Source organism: Calliphora vicina, chromosome 2 (assembly GCF_958450345.1).
Source record: "Calliphora vicina chromosome 2, idCalVici1.1, whole genome shotgun sequence".
In the NCBI taxonomy this organism is placed as follows: Eukaryota; Metazoa; Arthropoda; class Insecta; order Diptera; family Calliphoridae; genus Calliphora; species Calliphora vicina.
This window is the reverse complement of record NC_088781.1, coordinates 3,383,710-3,406,091: the sequence shown is the minus strand read 5'-3', so window position 1 is coordinate 3,406,091 and position 22,382 is coordinate 3,383,710. Positions and strand designations below refer to the sequence as shown.

Here is a 22,382-nt window from a genome sequence, read left to right as displayed (position 1 = left end):
TATTTAAAAAAAAAACACATGTAAAATTTTAACTCAAAGTACACGCTTGTAAGCACATACAATTTTGTGAATAAATTCGAAAAGAATCCATCGATTATGATCGATATCTCATTTTGTTCCTATTACATGTGGCTTAGCGATAAAGTAATAAATCTGAACAGTTTCAGCCGGTTTCCATTTTTCATCATTTTTTTAAAACAAAAAAATTAGCTATTTTCACGTAAAAAATATATTTTTTGCTTCAATTTGTTATTATAACTCCTAAACTACTGAGCCGATTAAAATGCAATATATAAATGTTATGTAAATATTAAAATTTTGAATTTAAAATTTTGATAATATTTATACTACTGGAACCACAATACATCAAAATTGTGTAGTGCTTTAAAAAAAGCCTCTAAAATTGTTTTCGATTTTGTTGCCCTGTGTTATCATCTGGCCAAAGACGAAGCCTTTTGAAACTGATAAAAATTGGTCCATTATTTCACCTAGCCACCATACAAATATCCTCCTGATGTAGGACTTTATCGGCCATAAATGCTTGAAATTTTAATAGAACAATGGTTTGTTAATACTCAATGTAGGGTACTTGTTTTTTTATATTCCCAATACGCATTTTTCTACCTCTTGAAAAGTAACTGAAGCATTGAAGCTTTCTTTCAAATGATTTATGTTTCCATTTTAGTTGACCCTCCTCTTATGTGGCGCCAAATTTAAAAAAAGAAGGAATGTCTTGATAACAATTGAACAGACAGCATCTGTTTCGCCTTTATTTTCGTTTATTCACAATATTTTCTTTTGTATGGATAAAAGTAGAAAAAGGATAGTACTTTAATGTATACTATTTGCCAACCTTTTTTCAGCAAAGTGTCTTTAAGCCACTGGCTTAAATTTGAACTAATTTAGTGTAATTGTAAGACAAATCTTTGAGTTCATTTGTAGTTCATTAATAGAAAAACAATACACCAGCTGTTTTTTCGTTAAACACATTGTTGTTTAAGTAAGATCATTTATTTTATGACCTAGTTACCTATTTATACCTATATGTGCATAGTTTTTTGCTAATATTTTTCAGTAATTGATAAAATATTTAAATTTCACTTTATTTTTTTTTTAAACACATTTTCCTTTTTTTTGTCTCTTTTAACAATAAATCAATAAAGAATTCATATAATAAAGGAAAGTACATGTGCATAAAAATATATGTATGTATGTTATATGTGTGTGAATGTGTTTATTGTTTTCAAAATATCCTTTTCAGATATCCTGGTTACTTCTTGTATTGTTCTATATGTTACTGTATTCAATGAACATGAAGGTGTCTTGTAGTTTTGTATGCAGATCCTTTTAGGTTTATTTTACTCTTTTTTTTTCAATTAATTGTCTCAATGAAAAGGGTTGTTTAGTGTTTTGTTTTTATACTTGTTGTTATTTGTAAAGAATGTGTAGAATTTTACAGCTTTAAAACACATTCTATTTTCTTTATATTTACGATTGTAAATCTATTTTTATTTCTTTTGTTTTCAGTTGAAAATACATTTAAACCTCTTTTCTTGTTTAATGTCCATTTTATTTACTTTGTTTTACCCATGGCTTATTGATTATCAGAGCAGACATTTTCAGGCATTAATCGATAAATATGTTAAAAAATATGTAATTATAAGAAAAATATTCCCAAAAATTTGCATTTATAGAGAACTATGCACTGTAAAATATGTATTTTTTTTAAATTTGTATAAAAATATTTGTTTTCAAATTGTGAAACAGCTAAGACGCATACAGTTGTTAATAATAATAAAATATACTTTTATAACAAAATATACAATAAAAAATTGCTGCCATTTTGTTGCAAACCATCTGATTCAACAAAGATTTGATTTTCGTTTACTGTTTGTAAAAAAAATTGCAGTCCAAACTGTCATTTTGATTGATATTTAGAAGTTTGTTTTCAGGTAAAATATTTCTTAATTTTCTTCTCCCACAATATGTTAATTTTTGATAACGGCAAATCCAAATGGAATCACCCAACATCTTTAATAAATACTTAACATAAGTATGTTTTTTTCGCTTCCTGAAATTAATTCGAATATTTAGTTGCCGCTTTACCGTCCTGTGTTTTCCATCTTATGGTCTTAAGTCGTTGTGTTTTTACATCCCTGTCTCTACGATTGTTTTCTGGCTGGCCATTAATGGTTTGTTTGTCCTTCTAATATGAAAATGATGACAATATTAAGAAAGTCTTCCTTGCGTCTAATACATAAAGTAAAACTTCAAAACTCAATATATTTGTCATTAAGCAAACTATTCTGGGGAAGTTACAACCAGTATAGTTGGGTGCAATTACAAACAGTATATTGGAATAACATTTAATAAAAATTTATTACAAGTAATTTAATTTCAAACTGTCTTAAGGTACGCTCACACATGACAAATATTTACTCAAAAAAGCGTAACCACTTTTTTGTATCACAAATTTGTTTGACGTTGTTTATTACTCTTACAAGTGTTTTGTAAGATCAAACAGCATCAAATAAAATAAAACTTAATATTTGTTTTGAATTGTGCTAAGTAAAAGGAGTTTTTTGAAATAATTAAAAGAAATAAAATATATTTTATTTAGCGGTTATGTCTTTTTCGTCAAATATTTGGCATGTATGACCCTAATTTCAGACACAGAGAATCCCATTTTAACGAATATTTGCAACATTTTAAAATTGAACATAAGGCTTATACAAATAATAATAATAGAAGTATTAGGAGGAAATAAACATATTATTAAAGAAATTCATATATTTTATGGAATTTTAAAACAACATTTTAAGCTGCGTATGTTAATAAATGCACATTCTATTGTGTATGAAATCAAATGTGGAAATTATGTTTTACTACTAAACAAACAATGTACTTACATACGCATCTGTCATTATTACTTACTGGCTGGCTGCTCAACACAATAGTGCAGCCAAAAAGTGCACATTACAACTAAGTACTAGCATTGTTGACATGTGTGTAAATATTTTTATAAGATTTCTTTGTAAAATTACATGACTTAACACTACATTGAATGCCCATTGATTAGTTTAAGTAAATGTTGTTTTATTAATCTTGAAAATAAAAAAAAACAAAATGTAGAAAATTATGAAAATAGTAAACAAAGATGAGATCCTACATTTGAATCCATTTTTAAATGGAATTCCTGAATGGAATGCAGGAATTATTAAATGATGTTACATGCATATTGAAAACACACGTGCTAATTAACAATGTTGTAAAATAATGCTGCAAATTTGGAAAATGTAATACTTATTTATCTTGTATTTTTATACCCTACACCACCATAGTGGGAAGGGGATATTGAGTTAGTGCTGATGTTTGTAACATACTAAAATATTTTCCCAAAACCCATCTTAAAATATACCAATCTGCTCAGGATCACTTTCTGAGTCGATTAGACTCATTCCTGATTCCATCAGGGAGTAAACTTTTTATACCCTTTCTACTTTTTTCATTTGCGAACCCACAAAGTATGTTCTGGATCGTTATAGATAGCAGAGTCGATATAGGCATGCCCGTTTGTATGCTGAAATCAACTTTCCGTAGCCCCCAAATAACTTACATATGTACATCAATATGTCCGCCATATATTTAAATCGATATATATATATCGAGGAAAGCAGCCCACAAATGGCTGAGATATAATTAAATAACCAGGATAACCTCGATTTTTGGCATATTTTTGTATACAAATAATATTTTTAAATTGTCAAACTGTCTACTACAAAGTAAACCGTTTTTATTCACATTTCAAAAACAGGTAAAAAATATAAAAGCAATATATGTATGTAGAAATATGAAAATACGTAAGTACATACAAATCGATGACACTTATATTTATGTTTAGGTAACAAATCAAAACTCTCTTGTTTCTGCAGTTCAGATGCAAGATCAAATGTGATCATCTAAGAACCATTTAGTAATATACAATACAATTTATCACTGAATTGATACTTTTGTTAGTTTTCAAATTCTTTGAAAGTCATATGTGTGTAATAATGATAGATAAAGAGTACATATGACTACAGCTACTTTGTAAACATCTGTTTCCGACTCTTCTGTTATTTCTTTGCATATTTTCTTTTTTTTTTTGTTTAAAAAAAAAAACATATTTTCCTTTGACAATACAAATGACACAATAGTTACATACTTATATCGCATCATTTAAATATCTTTTACTTATATCATATTGTACACATTTTGTAATGTTAAAAGACTTTTAACACAACATTTCAGTAAAATAAAATCTATAATATTAAACAACATGAACACACAAATACATATAAGACATTTTGCTTAAACCAAATACAGGAAACCAAAAAAATGTCTTTAGTTCATATAGTCTCTGTTGTCTATCCTTTCTAACAACATCTTCGTCTGTCTGCCTGGTGGTGTGTGTATAACTTCTAATATGATTCTGTCTGACACTTCCTTTAAAAACGGCTTGCCTCTCTCTCTACAGATGTGTTTGACTGGCTTACTACAGGTGTAATTACTGACTGACTAACTGCCTGCCAGATAATATTCCAAGTATATTTTTTTCGTATAGACATAATCACCCACATTTATATTTATGTCTTCTAATTTGACTACCATGTAGAAGTTATTAAGTATTTAGTTAGATTAGTTTTAGTTTACTATCAGTACTTAGTTAATTTTGAAACATTTGTGTGTGCTTCTAGCCTATTGACATTTAAGTGTCCTCCTCGTACATATTCACGATTATTTATATGGAATTGGTTTCAATGCTGTAAAAATTATGTGTGACAGATTAAATTTTTCAGCAACTTGCTGTAGCCGTCTGTTATAATAAATATTCATAATTAATAATTAAGTTAGAAATCTCAGTTGCAAAGACGACTTCAAAAACTAATGACCGCATAATAAAATAAAGTCATAAACAGATTAAGCACTTTGAAATCTAAATAGTTTCTAATTGTTTAATATTTAATATCTCCATACAACTCTGTTCTAATGTAGAGTGTATTTTAACCTTAAGTGAACTGTTAAACTGTTTTTATATGGTTAGCTTAGTGTGCAAACATTCTAAATCCCTTTTCACAAATTTTACTGTAGAATTCTAAAATCCTGGTTTTTAAATATTGTGTAAATCTGTCAATGCAGTTTTATTACTTATTTGGTATGATTTATAATATAACTATTAACCACAGAACAATATCCTTTTTTGGGACTATTACTTATTTTGTTTATGTTTTATAACGTTTTATCATTATTTTTAATGTTATAACTTTCTTATTTGCTTTAAATTCTCTATTTTCACTAAAGTTGCTCATAAAAGACAATGATATCATTAGTCGAGATGATAATAAATTTCAAAATTATCAAATATTTCCTACAAAAAATGTACAATATAGTCAATTCCACCTGGAATCTTAATTTTCATCAAAAGTGGACTTAGCACGTTTGCACACTAAGCTCACGATATAGATTTTATAGCAGAGATAGATTCTTTCTTTATTTATTTATAAAAGTCTTTGGATTCACAAAATATTCTAAAATTCTTTATCGGCAAATATCATTGGGTTTGCTTTAGTCCTTGACTTATAATCAAAATTAAAAATTAGATTTGGTATCTCTTAGATTTGGAATTTTTTATTTACTATTCAAAATATTTTATTGCTGAATATCAATTAAATCGTTTTCTTTGTTTGTATTTATAAATATTTGTGAATAAGAAGTACAAATATAAAAAAATGTGTTCCTTATTTTAAGTAAATAGTTATAATTAAAAACAATTCAATTTGTTAATTGCAGAAATGTTATAATTCCTATATAAACTGATAAATTACAAAACATTAAGGAAATGCAATTGTGTTCACAAATAAATTTAAATTACAATGTAACAGTCTTTCTTTTTATCAAAATTGTGCGATTATCTCATATTAGTTCATTTAATGATGTATCTATATTAATATGTAATCAATATTCTAGAATCATAAATTGCATTCTCTAAGATTCAAATCGTCGTGTAACGAAATAAGTAATCAGTAAATAAATATAAAAACTTAAAACTTTTTAAAGCAAAGATGAACTGATATTAATTTTACTGTTTTGATAATAAAATTTTCATAGTTTTTCTTATACAAGGTGGCGATTGACCCCTAATGTCAGTTCTGTTTTGACATTTGTGTAGTAAACACATGCGAAATACACGTTAATAAACAATGTTACGCTACACTGCTCCAGAACGCGGAATATTGCTGACTATTTATTTGACCAATAATCGATCGGTGACTTTGGCACAACGTGAATTTCGTCGCAGATGAGTGATGAGGCCCATTTCCATCTTAGCGGGTACGTAAATAAGCAAAATTTACGCTTCTGGGGCACTGAAAATCCGCGTGTAACCCACGATGAGCCATTACACCTGCTCAAAGTCACTGTATGGTGTGCTGTTTTCGCTGGAGGAGTCATCGGACCTTTTTTCTTCGAAGACGTCGCGGGCCAAACGGTTACTGTGAATGGTGAGCGCTACAGAGCAATGATCAACGAGTTCTTTTTGCCCCAACTTGATGAATTCTGATTGAAAAACATGTGGTTCCAACAGGACGGTGCAACGGCACACACTGCACGTGCCACAACCGATATGCTGAAGGATGCATTTCCCGGGCGCCTAATCTCCCGTTCTGGCAATTTGCACTGGCCAGCAACATCGCCTGATTTGACCGCTCCAGACTTCTTTTTGTGGGGCTTTTTGAATTCGCGGGTTTATGTCAACAAGCCTCAGACTCTTGCAGCTCTTAAAGACAATATCCGCCAAGAATGTGAGGACCTATCGCCGGAAGTTTTGGCCAAAGTGATGGAAAATGCCATAAAAAGGGCTCAAATGACAATCAACTGTGGCGGCGGCCATTTACATGACATCATATTCTCGACTTGATGTAAAAAAAATTAAAAGACCAAATAAAAATAATCCACAAGAAGAATCAAAGTTTTTAATTTTTTTTTTAATTACAGCCAAAAAACATCGGAAGTTTACTTTTGCGCCACCTTGTACATATATTGATATAATAAATAATTTTAATCTTTATTGAAACCAAAGTTTTCTTCAATTGACTGTTTTAAAAGCACTAGTTCCACAAATAGAGAACACATGATTTTAGACTAGTACTAGTTCCAGTTTGGCTTTGAGACTAGAGTATTGAAAAACCGGTTTTCGGTTATTCAATTGTTTTAAGTCAAAAAGTATGAATACATATGAAATATTCGGGGGCTTATTGTGTAATTCAATTCGAAAGAAATCATTCGAATAAGTTTCCTTTCGATTCTTATTACACAATAACCCCCCAGTACTCTTATTTTTCCCTTTTCCCATTTTTAACACTGAATTTCAATAGGAAAAATGGGAAAAGGGAAAAAACGTCCGCGAATTTTGTTATTCATTGTTGGGCTGATTGATTTTTGTTTGAAATTACAGAGCAAACACACCTTCTTAGGAATCGTTCTGGAACTAGTTGTTTCTTCAATTTTTGTTTGAAATTGTCATGCTGAAACTATTTACTTTCGAAATGCAGCAGTATGAACTTTTATTGTTTTTGTGGTTCAGTTATAGAATTAGCTCAAGAAGACAAAACTTTTAATAATCGATTAATGTAGTCATTTACAGATGGCTACATGAGATTTTACAATACATGCTAAAATAATAAAGAATTCATTAGGAAAAGTTGTTGGACAAAAATCCGTTTCCCAAATGTAAAGTACGGAGTATTAATCAAAAGATGTAGAATTTACCACGGCTACTTTGCACCATTTTGTGGCTACATTTGCCACAAAATGGTACAAACCATATTTATTAAACCTTTTAAATATTATATTTATATAAGTATTTGGAGTTTCCAGTCAAGTTATTTTTTTTCATAAAATTTAAAAATTCGCTGTAAAGGCTATTCTAAACTAATAAAACTTGATCTATATTTAAAACATTTTCTTTAAATATTTATTTAAAATGCTCCTACAATAAACGCCTACTACAACCAAACAAGGACCTATACATAGTAACCCTTGCTTAGAAAACCAGTTAAACTAGTAAATACAATAAAATCAAATTTTACTCAAACATTTCTTATTTATTCAGATGAAAAAGCAAAACCGAACAGGACTGGGCAGGACAAGACAACTGTTTCACGTTTTATTGGTAGTAATCAAATATAATCTACATTTTTCAAAAAATAAACCGCACAGAAACAAACAGCATCATAAAATGTGGTGTTATGTATAAACATACATATGTGCATGTTTTCAAGAAATATTCACAACTAGTAACTAAATTTAAAACGCATAGATTTTATTTTCTGAGGATCAGTGAAGTACACATAAGTGTTCAACACACTGTACTTTCCCTAAGCAGATGTTTTATAGAATATCGTGTACGAAGAGCTCTTCGTCTACCTGCTGCTGTCTAAAAAGGCATTTTTTATATAAATACTGGGCATCAGAATATTTTATCATTAGTTTACATTTAGCCATCAAGTGTTCAACACGTAGTTTATTTTCTACGGATCTTGTTTCTATACTCAAAACTATTTCTGTTTTTTAAACATTATTTTATAAATCCTTTCAAACAATATGATGTTCGATAAATTTGTATTTTCCAACGAATCATTGTCAAATGAAACTATTGATTTCGATTTGAATTCCTGGTCATCTACACCAAGTTCTTCGCCAACTATGCGTACATTTAACCACGATTTTACATCTGTAACAACTACCAAGGTATGTATGTTGGGTTTTGTAATAAATTAACCACCGCAACTGTATGAAGTTTTATAACTTAACAATGAGATATTAAATACATAGAGAGATTGAATTTGTATTTTAATTACATTTTAATGAGTTCTTTTGCATTTAAGTACCTGTTTTATTATAAACATGATTGAAATTTAATGGAGTTATTTTCTTATCTCTTTTTAGCTGGATGCATTTCTATGCCCTTCATTGAAATCGGAAAGTTTAAAAACTAAAGAGAAATTAAAGAAAACCTTACTTTTACTTGATGAAGCCAAAAATGTTTGCTCCGAATTGCAGGACCAGTTGGGTGACAAAGATGTCTACTATACACAAAGAGAAAATGAACTCCAGGGTTTGCATCGCTGTGAATTGGAAAAAGGTAAAATAATCATGACATATAGCTTAAATGTCAATATTTAACTAATTTGTTTTGAATTTAATTTCCTTATAGCTCAATCGAATCTTGTGCAATTCCAAACCATGGCCAAACAAGAAATTTCTTCGCTGGAAACACAATTACAAAATTCCGAGAGAGAAAATAAACGTCTTTTGGAATCATACCGCCTTGAAATGGAACATAAATTGTCACAAAAACAACAGCAATTAGATACTGCCGAAGATCGTGCAAAATCGTTGAGTGGACGTTTACAAGCTTTAGAAGTTTCTGAACAACAATTAAGGGTACAACTTACCCAAACAGAATCGTCATATGCCGGCCGTTTACAAGCTGCTGCCGAACGAGAACATGAAATAACCGAACGCCTTAAGCAACTTACCAAAGAATTAGATAAACTAAAAGCTTTGAAAGATAACAATGAAAGAGAGTTGAAGGAAAAACTGAATCTCTCTAACGATGAAGTGGCCGTTTTAAGAACTTCTCGTAGAAGTCTTAATGAAAGTGGCGTCAGCTCGCCACGTAATACTTCATCGTTATCATCATCTGCCCATATGGAGTTGAGCCGCTTGCAAAGTGAGGCAGAGAGTCTAAGATGTGTTTTGGAGTTGAAACAGAAAGAAATCTCCAAATTGACCAAACAAAATGAAGAACTATTGAGGGATGCTGATGAAAAATTGGCATTACAAGCTAAAATCTCTTTGTTGGAATCGAAAAATGAAATGTTACATTCGGAATTGGAAATTAAGTCGGATAAGGAAAAGTAAGCCTTTCATCATACAATCATTTTGTGACCTTTTTATTAATTTATTATTTGTTTCTTTCCACAGAGAATACCTAAGACAGATTGACGAAGTCCAAAAGGCCTTCAGTCATGAAACCGTCAAACGTACTCGTCTCTCATACGACAACGAAGCCTTGCAATGGCAATTGAAACAACGTTCTGAACAATTACACATAGTAGAAACCAAATTACAAGAACTCTCGGCTCATGACATCTCCACCACCTCAGTAGCCAATCGTTCCTCACAAAATGGTGCATCGTTAACCTCTTCCATACACATGGAGGATATTTCACCACCCACTTCCCCGGTTATCAAGGGTGTCATTGAGAAAACCGATTCGGTGTCTTGGGTACTTGAAATGGATGATGAGACTCCTGAAGCGGCTGCTTCTAAAATGGTCAAACGTGCCGGATCATTTAGATCTGTGGAACGCAGTCCTTCGACCAGGCGACAATTGTCGGTCAGTGCTAGCGCGGCCTGTGGTGGCCACATGGCAAATTGTAATTCTAGTTTGATGGAGGTGACTGGTCCCAATCCCCTATCCCAGTCAATGTCGGCCACATCAGTGATAAGAGAACATTCCAAAGTTGAATCAAATGAATTTAACAACCGCTCCCATCCCCGTACACGCTCAAAGTCTGTAAGCATAAAGGGCTGTGACGGCTCTCAACCACAGGCAAAATCATCTAAAAAAGTCTCCAGACAATTATCAGGCGGTTCTAGTTCGAGAAAGAGTGAACTCTCTGCTAACTGGAAAGAACCTGTGTTAACTAGTTCTCCCTATGCTATGAGACCCAGATCTTCGACTCTCAAAATTGATAGCGAATCGGAGGAAATTTTATTTAGACGCAGTTCGGCCAGCAAGTTAATCACTTGCGACACTTCTGCTTTAAATAAAGGTGAACGTTTAGAGATGCGTTCCTTGCCTTCCCATCCCTCAGTACAAGATTTGAAGGTAATCAAAAAATGCCATGAAATTCAAGAATCTGCCGGAGAGGCAATGGTTTCGGGCACAAATTCAGAAGATGAAAGCTGTTCAGCCTCCTCAGATGATGTGGTCAGCACTGCGTCCTCGTCGGCGGCTTCAGATTCAACAACTTCATCAAACCAGTTGAAAAACTCACGCATGTCTTTTGAGGAAGTGTTGCTTATAGAGAAAATCAATAGCTTATCCGGCACCCCCATGGAGGTCAGCTGGTCCGAGGATGCTGATGGTCTAGCCAATAGCTCCACACTATGACATGAAATTCGCGAAATGTATCAAGTCCACGAAGACGACGAGGACAGTTTTTGAAAATATAAAAACCTTAACCAAAATAGGAAATTGTTGTTTAAAAGATTAAAAAATTTAAAGAAATGATTGTATGTATAAATTGCAGACAAAATTGAAAAAATCCACACAACAATTGCAAAACCTATGGTTGGCTAAAAAAGAATATTGGATATACCGCTATTCAGCTAAGCAACTTTTGACTCTTTCCCAATTTATTTTTTAAATCTCGAACAAAAGATTGGCCTCGAATACCGGATGTGGAGGAGTTTTTAAATGTATGTGTATTGTGTATACGTTTCACCAGGACTTTAAATATATAAATAGCATATAGATCTTAAAATAATATTATATTACTACATATGTACGTACTATCTAACCCAGCAACAATCCTTTGGTGCGTTTAAAATTTGAACATATTTTTCTTTACTTGTTTGCTTTTCACTTTACAAGTTTTTCCTACTCTTAATATTATTATGATTACCGTTTAGTTTAATTTTTAACTTTAAAATTAAATATATTTGAAAATTTGTTATGTACATATATTATTTATTTATGCGAATTTATAAAATACTCCCCACAAAAATAAAACATACAAACTAAAAGAAAATTTAAAATTATGAAAAGAGAACCACCCCGCTAAAATAAAAAAAATAATTAAATAAAAAACAAACAAAAATATAAACAATTTAAATATCTTAACAAATTTGCTCTAAATGGCTCTTATACTTGTGTTGTACGTATAAGAGAACAAGTGATATATTACTAAAAGATGAATCTTTTAAATGAAAAGGATATTGATTATAAACATAATATGATGACTATTCAAAAATTGGTAAAAACAAACAAACAAACAAAGCAACGTATTTAAAATTTACTCTTACTCTTAACCAAAGTAATACGCCTTTTATTTGTATAAGTTATATGAAAACTAAAATTACACTAAAAATTTAATTTGAATTTTGGGTAGAGAGAAAAAACTTTTGCAAAAAAAAAAACAAAAAGATAAAATGCTGAAAAAAGAACCAAAATGCCGTCTGTTTAACTAAAGAATTATAAGAAAATTTTGCTAATGCCAAGTTAAGACACCATTTTGTTAATAGTGTGATGTTTAGGAAATGTTGCAATAATTTTAAATACATTTTTAAAATATTATATTGCATTCGGATTAAAGAGTATATATCATTCAATAGGTATTACCAGTGACAGCAACTGCTCGTCTGTCCATGTAACTCTTTGTATATGGAATTATAATCCTTGAAAGAGCCAAGAATTGTTTTCTATATCGTTGTTCAAATGTTTTTATTACACTCAAACAATTATTAAGAAGTAATCAGGGAAGATGCTTTGAATATCAGTCTGAAGAGCGACAAGTCAAATAATTATTGTTACATTTTTTATCTTCATTCCTTAGCTACTGGTAAATATTTTAAAAAAATGGTGTCGAAATACATAAATGCAATGAACTAAATGCTTTTCAATATTTATATATGATTTACAAACTTTGTTTCTTACTAAATTTGTATGTAAAACGTTCATTCATTCATTCATATTTACTTGGAGAATTGCAAAAGAAAATCAATACTAATGTATCTGTAGTTATAAGTCGTAGTAATAATTATTATATAAATATGTATACATAATTATTTATTTGTATTTTAAATTGTTAATTTTATTATAAGAACACAAAGTAACACACATAATTATTACAAAATGTCAAAGCTTACACAGGGTTTTAAAGGGTGGTGATAGTTTCCTTTTTGTACAATACTGCTAACTTTATTACGTAGTTCGATTTGAAATATAGCATTTTCGGTCAACCGTGTATAATGCATACAATTTCGAAAACTTTGTTTTTACATTTTAAAACATTTTAACATGATGAAAACTTTAACTAATTTTTTTAAGATTATAAGATTCATCAAATTTTATATTAATTCTTATAAAACTTTAAATATTAGATTCGCAACATCTGTTTTCTAATATTTATAAAATTCTTTAACCCTTTTTAACCCTAATTGCATTAGTGTACGTATTTAAATCAAAAAAAATATATTAATCCAAGTTGTGCATTATTACAAAATTAACTTTAAATTACTCTCACATAATGTTGAATATAAAAGCGTAAACGTTGACGGCTAAAACAAGAAATTGGAACTTTAAATTCATTAATTGTGAATTTCAACAAGTCATTTGTAGCCTAAATAAAATATACATACATATATATGTATAATAATTGTCAAAAATGTTCTATTTAATTTTAAAGCATTTTTGGAATTGTTTATGATTAAATCTATTAGTAATGTAGTTATTCCATGTATTGATATCTTTTAAAATAGGTTAATCAAATAAGAATTTCAACAGAACATCTATTTTCTTTTTTCAGAGACCAATGTTTTAGTTTAATTTAAATTTAGTTAGTAATTTAATTAATATGGATCACAATTAGTTATTACAACAAAAGTTATTGTACATTAATCTTATTATAATAATAAAAACACAGGAACACATTTAACGAAAAGCTGTGTTCTTTAATCTTAAATAAATTTTAGCTTTAATTTATTTGTTATGTTTACTTTGTTAAATATTTTAGTTTTATTTATTTTTTAATTACTTTAATTTAGTCCATCTTTTTATAATTTACATACTTGCATGTAGCTGAATTTTGGTATGATTCCCGCAACAAATTTAAGTGTGTATTTAAATCTAACTGATCGTTTTCAAATTAAATACATCTGTTAAATAAGGTTGAGTTATAAAGTCAAATTAAATTCCATGTAATTTGTCTAAGTAAAACTTGTTTTATAAATCAACTTCATTTAATTGAACAAAACAAAACATTTTTCTTTAATTAGAACTTATTAATTTTAATTTATTATTCTCATTTTAAGTATTCTTTATTATTATAGCAAAACAATCTCTTAATCTTAATAGTTTTATCCTTATAATTTAGTATACATATTTATAAACAATTTAACAAAATAACCGCAGCCACAAAGCAAAATTCTTTTCCCAAAAAAAAAAAAAAAAATTAAAATAAACAACAAAAAAAACAGCATCACTTTTTAAAAGTTATATAAAAATAATAATCCCCCGCCCTGCATAATATGTATGTTTGTATGCCTGAGTGGTGTTTAATTATGGTAAAGAAATCAAATGAAAAGTAAAACCCAGGAGTTATGTTTAAGTATAGCAACAATAATAATATAATAATTTATGAGCAATTTTTTTGCTAACAACAAATATTATAAAAAAACAATTAAAGTAACAAATGAAAAATACAGTATAATTGTTTTCAAACACAAATTAAAAATGGTTTTCTTTTATTAAACGATTTTGAATAACAATTACTTGTAAGTAAATTTCAGATTTCGCACAATTGAGCACTGAATCCTAATAACAAGATATTGCTGAAAACTTAATGTAGTGGTAAACGCATTTCGAGTTACAAGCGTTTAAACACTACATTAGCAATTTAAAACGCTTACGATTCAAAAAGCTTTAACATTTAAATATATACCCATAAGAAACCTTATCTTCAATTCTATCTTATGGCGAAAATTTTATCAAAATATCTCAAACAGTTTTCGAGTTATAGTATTTGAAAAATAAGACTTATTCAAAATACACCTGCTACTAACTTCTGACCTGGTATTTGATAACATTTTTGGCATTTTCTTACATGATTTCAAAAATTTGCTGTCTAGGCGTATATCACAATGATATTTTACTTACAGTGAGTGTCACTCAAAATCGTACAACATATTTTTTTTTTTAAATATTATGAAATTATACAGGCAATAATAGGTGATTATATAAAAAATTAAAAGTCATTTTATTAATTGGAACAAAATATATGTATTTCAACAAAAAAATTAACAAAACCTCATTTCGTTAAAAAAATATTGATGAAAATTAAAGAACACCACAAAATTCATATTTCACTTAAATTCGTACAATTATATTAAATTATAATTAAAACTTTAAAAATTAAAAAAAATGTTAATATTAAATAATCCTAATACTTTGTAGGGTATCATTTGCTATTTTTTAGTACCTTTACGGTTTTAAATGAAGCGTTGATATTCTGGGCACTGACAGTCTTACCCAATTTTTTTATTTGTGGATAAGGGCAATTAAAATTATACCCAATTTTCTGATAGGTAATAGCACACACAATATAAAAATAGCATTTTAAAATATTTCCAAAACATCAACTTTCTAAAACTAATGAATAAAATTTGACTACGATGGTGTACGATTTTAAGTGACATTCACTGTATTTGTAAAGTTGAAGTTCAGCTTTAATAAAGTTCGACAATAGCAAACGCTTTTTTATTTGTAAGCGTTTTTGTAGAACTTAATCGAAATCTCTGAAAAAATCTAGTTTTGGCAGTACAATAATAAACATGTTAAATAAATAAATGTTAAAAGAATGCGTAATAATTTGTATGAAGCAGTTTTTTAGCAATAATGCTCCTATGACTCTAAAGCTAATCATATTATATCTGGGATATTTTAAAAGCAAACCTCTTGATATTCAGCACATTTGAGAAGCTAAATCCAGGCAACAAGATATAATTGAAAGCTTTAAGTAGTGTTAACAGCTTTTGAACTTATGAGCGTTTAAACTGTACATTAGCATTTGAAAACGATTATACCCATAAGAGTTACAGCGTTTGAAAAATAAGTCTTATTCAAAATATACTAACTTCTGCTGACCTGGTATTTTATAAAATTTGTATTTAAAGCAGAACTTCTATCTAAATCTGATGGAAAGCATTCTGGAAAGCATTTCATCGAACTATATATAGTTTGGAATTTAAATGAAAATATTTCATAATAAAACTCATACCGCACACCCAATTCAAAAGTGACACAACTCAAAATTTTAATTTTTCAGAAATCGAAAATAACTATATACCAATTGTAACATAATGAAAGGCATTGGAATTTTTTTGGCCACAGTTAACAACAACAGAATACACTGATATCTTTTGTATAGATAAACAAGTGTATTGTGCATAGTTTAAGCGTAAAATTAATTTTTCGGGTTTATTTAACCTTAGAAATTAATTTTGAGTTGTGTCACTTTTGAACTGTGTGTGCGATATGTTATATTTTGTTTATGTATAGACTAAAAAAACTTTATTATTAATTTATTAGCTTTTGCTATTTATACAAGTGGCAGCACTGTCTTAATAATCATATCAATATGTTAATAACATTGTCCTGTTAATTTACTACAATATGGCCACTTATTATTGTGCATATTTCTTTAACATACTTTCAGGCGCCAAGATAACATTTTGTTTTAAAAAAGGAACTGCCAGCCTAAGGAAATACTTACAGATTCACATATCGTTATTTTAAAAATACGCTTTTTTGTGTAATATGATTTTTTTTATTTTACAATTTACATTCTACATACAAAACATTTTAAAACAAATATAAAAATTATACTTAATTACATAAATTAAAACTACTATGAGTACATTGCTAAGGAAAACTACTATTTGCCATAAGTCTTTTGAAATTGTTCGATTAATTTGAACTTTTGAATTTTACCAGAAGTGGTTTTTGGAAAATCATCAACAGTTATCACATAACGAGGAACTTTAAAGTGTGCCAATTTACCTTTGCAGTATTTTTTGACAGCATCACGATCTATTTTGGCAGATTTATCATGCATACGAATAAAGGCACATATTTCTTCACCCATACGTTCGTCGGGAACACCAATTACCTGAGGAATATAAGAAACATTAATAGAAAATGTTGTGAATATAATAGTGTTCGACTGTACTTACATGTGTTTCCAAGATGTCTTCGTGAGCATTAAGGAAATCTTCAATTTCTTTTGGGAAAATATTTTCACCACCACGTATAATCATCTCCTTTAGACGTCCAACAATACGGCCATAACCATCAGGTTGCAAAACAAATTGGTCACTAAACATACAAATGCAAACTGTAATCTAAATGTATCAATATTAAGAGCTTCTTTTTACTCACCCTGTTCTCAACCACTTATCAGCTCCTATCGTTTCTTTGGTCTTCTCTTCATCGCCATGATAACCCAACATAGTTAGATAGCCTCTCACCAGCAACTCTCCCGGTTGTCCAAAGGGCACAATGTTACCCTCGGCATCTACAACTTTCACTTCGATGTTGTCTTGTATATGGCCCACAGTATTTAATACTTGTTCCATGGTATCACCAGGGCGTGATTGGAATATGGAAGCTGATGTTTCAGTCATACCAAAGATGGTGCGAACTTCCTGAAGATTTAATACACTTTTAATGTCTAGGAAAAGTTGTGGTGAACAGGGAGCACCACCAGTCACAGCCATTTTTAATGTCGTCAGTGGCAGGTTCAACTCACGTTGCTTTTTAATGAGATCCACATACATAGTGGGTGTACCATGGATAATAGTACATTTTTCTTCCACCGATGCCTTAAGGGAATGTTCAGGACTAAATCCAGGTGAGGGTAAAACTAAAGTAGCACCATGACACATACCCGCCATGATGGTTATAACCACACCGTAGGCATGGAAGAGGGGTACTTGAACACATATTCTGCCACCTCTTATCTGATTACGATTTCCAATATGTATAGCATTGTTAACAAAATTAAAATGAGATAAAACCGCAGCCTTAGGATGACCTGTGGTACCAGAAGTAAATTGTACGTTGCAAGGTGTGTCGGGTATTATGTAGGGCTGCAACTTGTATATGTCATCACATCCCTGCTTGTCACTCAAATCCAAGACTTCATTAAAAGTTAAAGCTCCCTTAAGCTGGGAATCTGTATTGATGATGACTGCCTTCAAGTGAGGTAAATTTTCACTCTTTATTTTACCTTTTTCACTGTTGGTCAACTCTGGACAAATGCTTTGTATGATCTCATAAAAATTTTGACTTTTATACGTCAATGGACACACAATAGCCTTTACATTCACCTTTTTTAAACAATATTCCAATTCGGGTCCTTGAAAAGCGGGATTAATACCCACTGATACCAAACCAGCTCTGGAAGCTGCCAACATGGTTAGATACCAGTGCATGTTGTTAGGTCCCCAGATACCAATATAATCACCTTTTTTTAAACCCAATTTATAAAAACCGGCCGCCAAACGATCCACTTCATCTATTAGAGACTTAAAAGTGTGTCTTTGTGCTTCATGACAGGAAACAATGGCCTCTGTGCTGCTATATTCTGCTGCAGCACGTTCCAACTCTTGTCCGACATTCCGGTATACAAAGGGATGCTTTCCCAAGTAATTTAAATAACTTTGATTGGCCTCTACAGTAGCGGAATGTGTGCGACTAACGGTGGATAGACTAAAATTTAAATAAACAAAAAAATATAAAAAATCATTTGGAAATTTTAATAAAAGAAAAGGTGTTTTGGGTTATTATTTATTAATGATAAGATTTCTCTGGTTTTTTGCAAATTCCTCAATTATCGAAAAACGTTAACTCATTTAGACAAATATGGCTACTAAAATTCTATTTTTAAAAGATATAATGACTGAATAGAAATGGTTTCATATTTGAATTCCCTATTAGCGAGTCTCAATTCTTTTTACATATGTATGTCTGCACAAATCAAACGCACACTTAATTTTACTATGAGTTCAAAGGTATTAATTATTTAAATAAACACTTGTATCTAAATCATTTAAGGTTTTTAAACTTGTGCATTAAATTAAATATACATATAAACGACGTCATTCATTTTTTAATTTAAAATGCTTTATATGCGAATTGCATTTATATTTTCAACACAATAAATTTGAACTCAGAATGCATACATTCATTATTTAAAATACTTGTATTTAAATAATTTAAGGCTGTAAGTAAAAAGTGTTAAATTTTATTTTTAATTGTTAATGTGTAATACCAAATAAGGTTTTTCCGCAACATATGTATGTGAATTTTCATATGTGAATAAGTATAATTCGCACAAAAAAAGAATTTAATTACAAAAGAATAATTAAATTAAAAGAAAATACATTTCTATGAATTTATTTAAAACAAAAATTTGCCAAGTGACCGTGCTTGTTGTTATTTTTGTTTATAAACAATAACAACGATTTTTTTATTTGTTTTTCGGAACTATGTTATTCCCCCCAACATATTATCATATCATTTTAAAGATAGGTTTTTTAGAACCACGCTTGCTAGACTTGGTTTTGTACCGATTTATAAATAAATAAAAATAAATAAATATAAATATAAACCTTTTGAAAAATATCCTTATTGTCTGTATTAATGACTTAGTAATCCAGATATAGATTAAAAATCGTGGTAGTCATAGTTTTATTCTTATATCTCAGCCATTTGTGAGCGAATTTCTCCGAATTTAAATAAAAACCGAAAAGGGCCTGTTGCGGATATATTGATGTATGAAGTTAAGTAAGTGGGACCTATGGAAAGTTGATTTCAACATACAGACGGACATGGCTATATCGAATACGCTATTTATAACGATACAAAGAATATATATAATTTATGGGGTCACAAATATAAATTTCGAAATTACACACCAAATGACAAACTTGTATATTTGCTGGGCTTGACAAATATTCAAACTTTTATAATTTTTAGTAAAACAAAATACATAAGTTCAAAAAAATACGTTATAAACCCTATATACATAAATTCAATTCGTTTTCAGTTTATACGAGTATTCTAAAGTAAGATTTATAAAAAACCTGTCTGTCGGTTAACTGAAAATTGGCCTTTTTTAGACCATTTTGAAATTTTTTGAAATTTGAAATTATCACCTCGACTTTTTAATATGAAATTGAAATTGTTCCAAGTCCCAAAAAATTACCTATAAGATGCAAACACTCTTCTTCTTAACTGTGATTATAAAAGTGCATTAAAAGATTTCAAAAATATTTAAAATCAAGGGAACTTAGCACGTTTGTACACTAAAATAAAAATAAAATGTTAAGAATATGAACATAGAGACGAGACACTCCGATAATATTTCTGATACAACAACAAAATACATTGACTAGCATGTATTTTGTTGTTGTAAGAGATAGGTTTTTGACAATTCCGTCTCGTCTCTATGTTACCCTATGAATATTAAGTAAAATTTATTGAATGAAGGTATGTACATCAAATTCAATTTAACTTTTGGTGAATTCATCACTAACTTTTTAATGCATCATTAGTAAGATTTAGCCTATAAATTCTGAAAAAGTTTTTAAGTAAACTCATCGTCCTCTACTATTTAGAATAATTGTAATTCTTTAAAATTTGTATCGAATGAGCTTTATATTATATATCAGCAGTTTACGTTTCAAATCAGACCAAATTTTTGATATAATGAATACAAAAATGAGATTTATTGTTTTTAGTACCAAATTTTAAAAACCGGTTAACCGAGTGATACATATCGGATAAACTGATTAACCGAAAATCAACATTTTAAATTAAACGGTTTGCAAAAAACCGAAATTTTCGATTAACCATTGTATAAACACTAATCTAAAGATGTTTTTCAAGTATATAATTCTAGTAATGACATTAATCAAATATTTGTACATGTTTCTGTTAAGTGTATAAATATATAGAGAGTAGAATAGAAAACTAAAGTTAATATAAATGAAATTTTCAAGTTTACAAATACTTAAGTTCTTTTAAAAGAAGAAACATTATGATAAAGTAATCATAATTAGTTGATAAGAATAATTGAGCTCCTTACTAACTAATTTAGATAATTTGTATAATAATATCAATTTAATTTATTACTTTATCAATTCATACATAATTTTAAAGGTAATCAGAAAAAGAAAATATAAACTTATATTAATTTTGTTTTGAGTACTTAACACTAGATTTAATTGCCAAACATGAACTTTAAATATTAATTCGCTGAAAACCTACGCCAATTCAGAACAAATGACAACAAATAGGGCTTTAATTCTCTTTATAAAGAGAATGTGTTTTCCATATACCCAGTATTATTATGTAATATTTCAACTCGAAAGCAATCATAATCTAAAGACTGACCTGTTATCAATATTATTTGTAAACATTGCACAAATATGTACTTGGAAAAACCTATATCTTTGAGGGTGTGTAAAATCTACATAAATTTAAATTAATCTTCCTATTTGATATTGAATGCTAAACATCTTATCATTTTTTTTTAATTTTATTTAATTTTTCTATTAAAAATTCTGTCTAGTCATTCTAATGTGTACGTAAACATACATATAAAGTATTTATTAGACCACACGACATAAAATTCTAGTCATATATAACTTGATCATAATTTAATTTAAATATACAGTCAAACTCAGATAAAACGACCTTCTAAATTAATATAAAATATGATATATAAGTAAAAATTAGAGTCAAACTAAATTATAGAATTCAACTATTAATGTCATAAATCGCTCTTCATAATAATAATAACGATTTCAGAATGTGAAACGGAGAAATGATGTTTTCTAATAATCCTTTTTAAATTCTCTAGTATGTAAATTTAAATTTGTTGTCTATATAACCGAATTTCATTGTATTTAGTATATCCAAAATGTTATTTTATCTAAAATGTGTTAAAACACACACACACCGGTTTTCAATGATACTGTTTTGTAGTTCAAACTGTTATTGAAATTTTTCGCATAATAATTAATTCAAAATGTTTGTTTCTTTTATACGAATTTATTTAGTTTTAATTTTTAAAACGCAATTTATGATTTTGTTTCTTGTACATACTTGAATTATTTTATCATAAGAATCTGTACATATGAAATATTACTGTACTTATGAAACCAATTGTTATTCTAAACACATATGTATGTATGGAATAGAATTTGCTAAATACTTTGTTCAATGTGTGTTATGTAATAAAGTTTTTTTTTTATTTCCTTGTGCTAATATTTGAACAATTGATCGTACTCTAAAGGTGGTATTACATACAGAGGCAATGAACTTACCCGCGATATGATGACGTTTTAATTCTTTTGGTTGCATATTTTTTAAAAATATGTTTGGTAATAATTTGTAACCGTTTATTGATCATGTTGTAAAAAAAAGATCAAAAAAATAAATTCACAAATAATTTCAAAATAAATAAAAATATCGGAACTTTAAGTTC

The 22,382-nt window shown here is 29.1% G+C and overlaps 2 protein-coding genes across 2 annotated transcripts in view; one reads left to right on the top strand and one right to left on the bottom strand.

Moving 5' to 3' along the window:
- toc (toucan) overlaps positions 1 to 14,564 on the top strand; it is a 158,253-nt gene extending 143,689 nt beyond the window's left edge. The window contains exons 8-10 of the mRNA XM_065502696.1: positions 8,986 to 9,181; positions 9,254 to 9,959; positions 10,027 to 14,564. Coding sequence (XP_065358768.1) covers positions 8,986 to 9,181; positions 9,254 to 9,959; positions 10,027 to 11,221 — 2,097 coding nt within the window. The 3' untranslated portion in view covers positions 11,222 to 14,564. The remainder of the gene's footprint in view (positions 1 to 8,985; positions 9,182 to 9,253; positions 9,960 to 10,026) is intronic.
- Positions 14,565 to 16,632: 2,068 nt separating this feature from the next.
- Positions 16,633 to 22,382, bottom strand: Acsf2 (Acyl-CoA synthetase family member 2). The gene is made up of 4 exons (XM_065500597.1): positions 22,222 to 22,382; positions 17,267 to 18,598; positions 17,062 to 17,203; positions 16,633 to 16,997 (listed from the first exon to the last, which is right to left on the bottom strand). Exons 1-4 carry the CDS (start codon positions 22,305 to 22,307, stop codon positions 16,764 to 16,766), a joined length of 1,794 nt encoding a protein of 597 aa, XP_065356669.1. The 5' UTR covers positions 22,308 to 22,382; the 3' UTR covers positions 16,633 to 16,763.